General features: G+C 47.6%; 1 protein-coding gene across 1 annotated transcript; it reads right to left on the bottom strand.

The window, feature by feature from the left end:
• GATAD1 (GATA zinc finger domain containing 1) lies at nt 1-4,147 on the bottom strand. The gene is made up of 5 exons (XM_068673947.1): nt 3,742-4,147; nt 3,527-3,652; nt 3,138-3,197; nt 1,009-1,192; nt 1-296 (listed from the first exon to the last, which is right to left on the bottom strand). Exons 1-5 carry the CDS (start codon nt 4,000-4,002, stop codon nt 106-108), a joined length of 822 nt encoding a protein of 273 aa, XP_068530048.1. The 5' UTR covers nt 4,003-4,147; the 3' UTR covers nt 1-105.
• Between the last annotated feature and the right edge of the window lie 2,377 nt (nt 4,148-6,524).

Here is a 6,524-nt window from a genome sequence, read left to right as displayed (position 1 = left end):
TAAAGTAAACAGAACACTTTATAATTTTTTTAAACTTCTCATATGGTATTCACAGACTTGAGAATATACTGAAAATAACTGGTCCAAAATATTCCTTTAAAAAAGTTATAAATTATTGGTAACAGTTTCTTTAATGGAGATTGCAGGAGTAGGTCCCACATGAGTCCATATATATCCCTTCTCTGGTCTTGTAGGAACTGTAGGGAAGGGAGATGACCGAGATTTGAAGTATTCTGAAGGTGCATGACAAACAAATTCCAAATATTCCATCTTCCTTGGGAGATCTTCTTCTGGTCCTTGGGAAAAAAATAATTTCCGAAGACAAAGTTTAGAGGCATAGAAGTAGAGAATCCTCAATGACATAACATGCAGCAAGTCAACACCCCTTACAGAACATGCTATTTCAAAAAGTGACTGTGTAGAACCTGAGGCTACACTGCCAGCATGAAGCCTCTTTACTTTTGCTTGATTTTTTTCCCCATTTGAAGAATTCAGTTAGTTGAGTGAAATGCTTTATATTCTAAATGGATGTTATTTGTTGCCTGCCCATCAAAAGGGCTGTACTCAATTTATTAATATTTCACAGTTAGTTGCAGAATGCCCTCTACACTAGTGCTTGCACACTACGTACATCACATATCCAAGATGAAGATCAGCTAATTCTGGTCCCTTCAAAGGGAGCGGCCTGGACTAGCATATTGAGTTTGTGCTATAATAGCTTTGATTCTATCTGTGGAGTAATAATTTGATATTTAAAGTTGCAAGACTGTAATTGTGCCTGGGAGCACAAATGCTCAAATAATCCCACTTAGTGTAGTAGGGCCACTCACATACGTAAGGTAAATAAAGAAGGTTATTCAAGTAGAGTAAATGCTTACAGAATTAGGGTCTACAACGTGAGAATTGCATGAATGTCCATGACAAACTAAAATTTCACTTCAAAATGACAGCTCTGCATTAGTCTAGATACTTTTAAGTAGTTGTATAAAGTGAAAGCTTAGAGATTACCTATGATATAGGATGCAGGGTCAAAACAGTCTTTGGGGCTGGCTTGCGTAGGAATGAGCCAGGTCAGTGCAGCGCTCTTCTCACAGTATTGGTCCTGAATAAACCCACGGATCTGAGCATAGTATGTTTTTCCATCCTGCTCATCAACCACTGAAATAACATCTCCGATTTGATAGTATACACCCTAGAAGACACAAACAACAATTAAATCAATCTGACTTCAGAAGCTTCACTCTGATTCTTGAGTATCTTCAGTATCAAGACCTCTGATACCCTCTGAAGACCACTGCCTCAAATTAACCCAGCTCTTGAGAAACAACCTTAATTCAGCCACATGCAAAAGAGGGGGGGTATAAGCTGCAGTGCCATCTCTTCCAAGCAGTCATCAGCACCACTTGTGCCCAACCACCCAACATTTAGGAATTGGGGTCAGTCCCAGAATTGTTGTGAGACTACACAGACAATTCCACATGGTCTCTGTCCGCCAAATGTTGCAGAAACAACCTGGCCTCACCGGTCTTCAAAGAAACAGCCCTCAGCTGCTCTACCTTCCCCTTTCCCACCACTGCTATGCCTCCTGTCTGCTGAGCAGAGATGGTCTCATTCTGTCAGAAGGAGAGTGTGCGGCCACCTTTCAGAAAAATTGCAGTAATTTCCCTGTGTGTGCACGGAAAGCAGCGTTCTACATATGAAGTTTACCCACCTGCATGCAAAAGAGTCCCAAAACACTGATCCACCTCATGCTACTGTTAAGGCCAGACCTTTACCTGCTCTTTAATGTGCATGACGCTGCACAGCAAAGGCAACGTCCCTTCATGTTGTAACAGTGTCAACACAACACACTATCAAGACTAGAACAATGCACTACCTAGTCTAGAACAGACCATCTCTGACTTGGAAGGGCCCTACAAGGATCAGAGTCCACCTCCTGGCTCCACACAGGACCACCCGAAAACCAAACCAAACTCTGAGAATATTGACCAAACACTTCTTGAACTCTGTCACACTTGGTGCCGTGACCACTTCCCTGGAGAGCCTGTTCCAGTGCCCGACCACCCTTTTAGTGAAGAACCTTTTCTTAACATCCAACCTGAGATTGCCAAGAATCATCCAAGAGGGCTTTCATTTTAAAACAAACAAGAACAAACAAAACAAAACCAACCAAACAAACAAAAAATCTCCTTCTCAACAATGCAGCAAAGTATGAAAATAGAAATATTTAGGATAAAGATATCAGGTTAAATAAAAGTTTTGACATAACTTTAAAGAATTTCTGACAAAAACAAAACTACACAATCAAAGACATCAATTCTTCTGAAGTAGTCAGCAGCAAACAGAGATTCATCTGGGATGCAAGACATGAAGCATCAGGTCCCTAGAGAGAATAACTACACTCAGTCCACCACTTTTCCTCAGGCTATGCAGACTCCCACTGGCTATCCTGACCTTTTCTTTTGGGCAAAACACATTTTGGTTTGTTTGTTCCGCTGGGAAACAAAAACAAATTTCAGAACTTCAAAACTCTAACACCTTGGCCTGCTGGTAAAAACACTCTCAGTCATGAATGTGAGAAGAAAGCCAGCTTCTGCTTTCACTGGGTTAGTCAACAGATCTCATTCCCTGGGTGTCTGAGGCTGCTCGCACACAGCTCTGAAGTGGGAGCCAGTTCAGATGCCAGGCCAGTGCCACCCATCTCCTTTCTGTGCAATATCCTACAGGCCTGAGGTAGGGAACACCAAACAAACTTAACCCATATGTATGTATATATATCTGTGTATATATATGTGTACATATATACACACACAGATATGCACACAGAGCTCGTGCTCGTGATCTCAGCATGGTGAAAGTTAAAAGTTTTGACTGCAATAATTATTACGGACACCAGATGCGTCTTTTTGTTTGGTGAAAATACGGAGCCAACGATGGCTACATAAGCTGTTGTGGTAAACTACATTACAAGTCTCAGTGGAAGAGATGCAGCAGAGCACAAAACCACACACACTGCTGGGCAAGAAAGCACAGTTCAGTGACTATTTCCTTACTGCTTTCATTATTTGTGGCAACTTCTGAAACCAGAAATAGAAACAGCAAGATCCTTTTTGCAAACAAACCTGCACAGACCATACCTTGTAGAAGATTGACTCGGCTGTAATTATAGTGGATACAGACTCGGGAGCCTTGATGGGCTGGGGAAACAACACACAGACATTAGATGAAGAGTGGTGAAACAAAGCAACAAGTTACAGCAGGTAATTCCAGGGTGGGTTTTAGGACGGCAACATACTGGTGGTGTCTTAGAAGATTTGGAGATGGGAAATCAGCTGCAGACGTTTCAGAGCATTTGTACTTTGCAAATGGAAACAAGGCTGGCAATTTTTAGGGAAGAAGCCAGGGTTAAAGGCCCTCAGCCATGGCCACCAGCTCCTGCCCAGAGGGGCCTCCCCTCCAGCAGCCACCCACACGGGCCGGCCCTCACCCCACCATCCCCCAACCCCCCCCAGGCACCAACCCTTACGTTTTTTAACTTAAAAATGTGCCTCCTCCCCTTGCCTTTCGTGGAAACCTTCTTCTCGGCGGCGGGCGCAGACTTGTACTTGGTGTTCCTCAGCCGGGCGGAGCGCCGGTGGATCTCCTGCTTGCTCTGCGGGGAGCGACACCACAGCTGGAGGGACCCCACCGCCGGCTGAGGGGACACCCCGGGGCCCCCCAGCCCCTCCCGGCCGCCCTCACCTGCTTCCCCCCGCCGCCGCCACCCCCGCCACCGCCACCCCCTCCGCCTCCACCACCACCACCACCGCCACCGCCGCCTCCCCCCCCGCCGCCGTTGCTGTGCTGGGCGGCGGCCGAGGTGGTGGCGAAGGCGGCGGGCCCCGGCGGGGCGGAGCGCGCCGTGCAGTTGTTGCAGAGGATCTCGCCCTGGCCGCCCTTCTTCCACATGGAGGAGGAGGTGCTGCGGCACACGCTGCACGTGGGCTTCAGCCCCAGCGGCATCCTGCGGCCGGCGCCCGGGGCCCGCGGCCCCTCAGCCTCAGCAGCGGCGGGGGAGGGAAGCGGAGCGGCGAGCAGCCGCCACAGCGCCGGGCCCGGCGCCGGCCCCTTCCCGCTGCCGGCGGATGTCGCTGCCGAGAGCCGAGGGGCGGCGGCAGGAGCCGGGCAGCGGGCCCGGGGGCTGCCCTCTGCTGGCGGCCGGGCCCCCGCAGCCGCCCGCTGCCGCCGGGGGGCGGCCCCGCCGAGGGGTTGGAGCCTCGGCGGGAGCCGGGGGAAGTGGCTCCGGGTGTGTGTTTGAAAGCCGCTTTCCTCAGAATCACAGAATCATTAAATGTGGAGTAGACCTCCCAAATCATCCGGTGCAACCATCCCCTACCACCACTGTCACCACTAAACCGTGCCCCTGAGCACCACGTCCAACCTCTCCTTGAGCACCCCCAGGGATGGTGACTCCACCACCTCCCTGGGCAACCCGTCCCAGTGCCTGACTGCTCTCTGTGAGCAGAAATGTCTCCTCATTTCCCACCTGAACCTCCCCTGGTGCAACTTGAGGCCATTCCCTCTAGTCCTGTCACTAGTTACCCGTGAGAAGAGGCCGACCCCCAGCTCCCCACCCCTTCATGCAGCTGTAGAGAGCAATGAGGTCTCCCCTGAGCTTCCTCTTCTCCAGACACAACCACCCTAGTTCCTTCAGCTGCTCCTCATTAGAAAAGTCAAGGCTTTCTGATTTGGGGAACAGCAACTGCAGAACTGACCCGCAGTATACACTGGCTTCAATCTGCATTCAGCCCACTGCCACACAGACCCTCAGACACGCACCAGATAATTTCCAAAGGGAATGAGTTGGTGTCTTCGAGAAGCTCTGTCAGCGACATGCAGGAAGCCTGTTCCTTGATGGTTCCTCACTGAGGCAACTCACCTCGCCCAAATCATTGGGTACAGGTGATAAGCCTGATAAGAACAAAAAATGCTACACACACTTGAAGATTTGCAGGCTCTTGGTGTCCATGCCTAGCCTTCATGCTTCATGGTTAGTTTTCATTTAAAGCTTGTTTGGTGCAAATTCAGTTGTTTTCTTTTGTCTTGTTTTCAGTGAACATGAATAAATATGTAACATTTTTTACATAGAGGAAAATGATTGTGCTAAAATCAAATTGTTCTTTTACATAAAATAGGGGTTACTTCATCCAATGGTATTGTAGTAACTATTGCATAATTAACAGACATAATTTATAGGGATCTTGCCGATGCCCAGCGTGCATGCAGTGAGCGTGGGGTGGCTGGGGCACTCGGTTCCCCTTGTCACTGTCTCTGGGGCCTGCCTGGGCTGGCTCTGGCTCCGCAGCAGCCCTGCTTACCCACTTGCACTCCTCTCTTTCACACCAGTTTTGACTTTCTTGTCTCCAGGGCCTAAATCTGTTCCCTGTTTTGATTTAAATTCTATTTTACCTTCATCTCTTTTCAAGCCACCGACGGTCCTTGGGGTTGTTGTTTTTTTAAAGCTGTTTCTGTACTCCTTCCCTTTGTAGTTTTGTGTGATTTCAAGGAGACCTTTGAATTGTTCCCCTCACTTTTCTTGCAGCTCCTGTCTGCATGCCTTCCCAGCCACCCACCTCAGAAGCCCTCCAGCACTGGGGCTATCTGTTACCTTGCCAGAGCATCACCAGGCTGGTAGGAACAGAGTAGAATGATGTTCATTTCCATCTTCTGTCCTAAGTAAGCACCTAATCCTTTGCAAATGATATTATTCTGTGAATTTGGTAAGTTATAGTTGTCTTTTATGTATGTATGTATTTATTTTTAATGTAGGCAGTAGCTGAAATGTTCTGAAATTGAGATTTGCTGCATACCCAGCAGGTGCAGGGCTCTAGGGGGAAGGGGACCCAGGACTTCTTAAAAGTACCCATCCATAGGTTCCCCTCACTAGGATTTCAAGTTTGACAGTTTTGAGTATCCTCATTTGTTTCCAGATCCCCAACAGAAGTAGAATAGAACTAGATTCTCTAAGAAGCAGAAGCAGGTTCTAAGGCAATTGCTAGGCTGTGGCCTGTAAGTTGTAAGTGCCTGATTTAGTTGAAGGATTTTGCAGCATGTTTAAATCAATTAAATTAATTAATTAAATCAAATTTCTTCTAATTAATGCATATTTCAACTTTACTTTATTTCAGCCTCAGTCAAAGAAAGGAGCACTCCTGGCTAAGCTCTTCCGAGTCATCAGAACCCATCCCTGCCCTGAAGGACTTCATATGTAAATAGACAGGACAAAGAATTGGAGAAAACAAAACGTTGTCTCCACCTGGGGAAAGGGAGTGTCAACATTAGCAATGCACTGACAGGCACTGCAGGATCATTTCTTCTTGGGAGCTTTCAGGCAGGGTGATTATTAGAAGTAATGCATATCCACTCATGCTCTGTGCATCTCCTGCTTAAGTAGTTTAATTGTTCTGCTATAATTTGACGGCGTTGCTTCCTCTTCGGTTCCTACTGCTATCCTGTGTCTGCTGGCTCATGTCTGAAGAGCCCTT

The sequence above is a fragment of the Anas acuta genome, chromosome 2, assembly GCF_963932015.1.
Source record: "Anas acuta chromosome 2, bAnaAcu1.1, whole genome shotgun sequence".
NCBI classification, from domain to species: domain Eukaryota; kingdom Metazoa; phylum Chordata; class Aves; order Anseriformes; family Anatidae; genus Anas; species Anas acuta.
Note: the sequence above shows the minus strand (reverse complement) of the source record. Positions and strands in the feature narration are given on the sequence as shown.

What these genes read in the sequence shown, in the direction of transcription:
- GATAD1 (XM_068673947.1), bottom strand. Translation starts at nt 4,002, where the DNA reads ATGCCGCTGGGGCTGAAGCCCACGTGCAGCGTGTGCCGCAGCACCTCC. An exon ending in GCGGCGGCGGGGGGAAGCAG is followed by an intron (nt 3,653 to 3,741) that starts GTGAGGGCGGCC and finishes CGCTCCCCGCAG; the next exon opens with AGCAAGCAGGAGATCCACCG. An exon ending in CCGAGTCAATCTTCTACAAG is followed by an intron (nt 1,193 to 3,137) that starts GTATGGTCTGTG and finishes TGTGTCTTCTAG; the next exon opens with GGTGTATACTATCAAATCGG.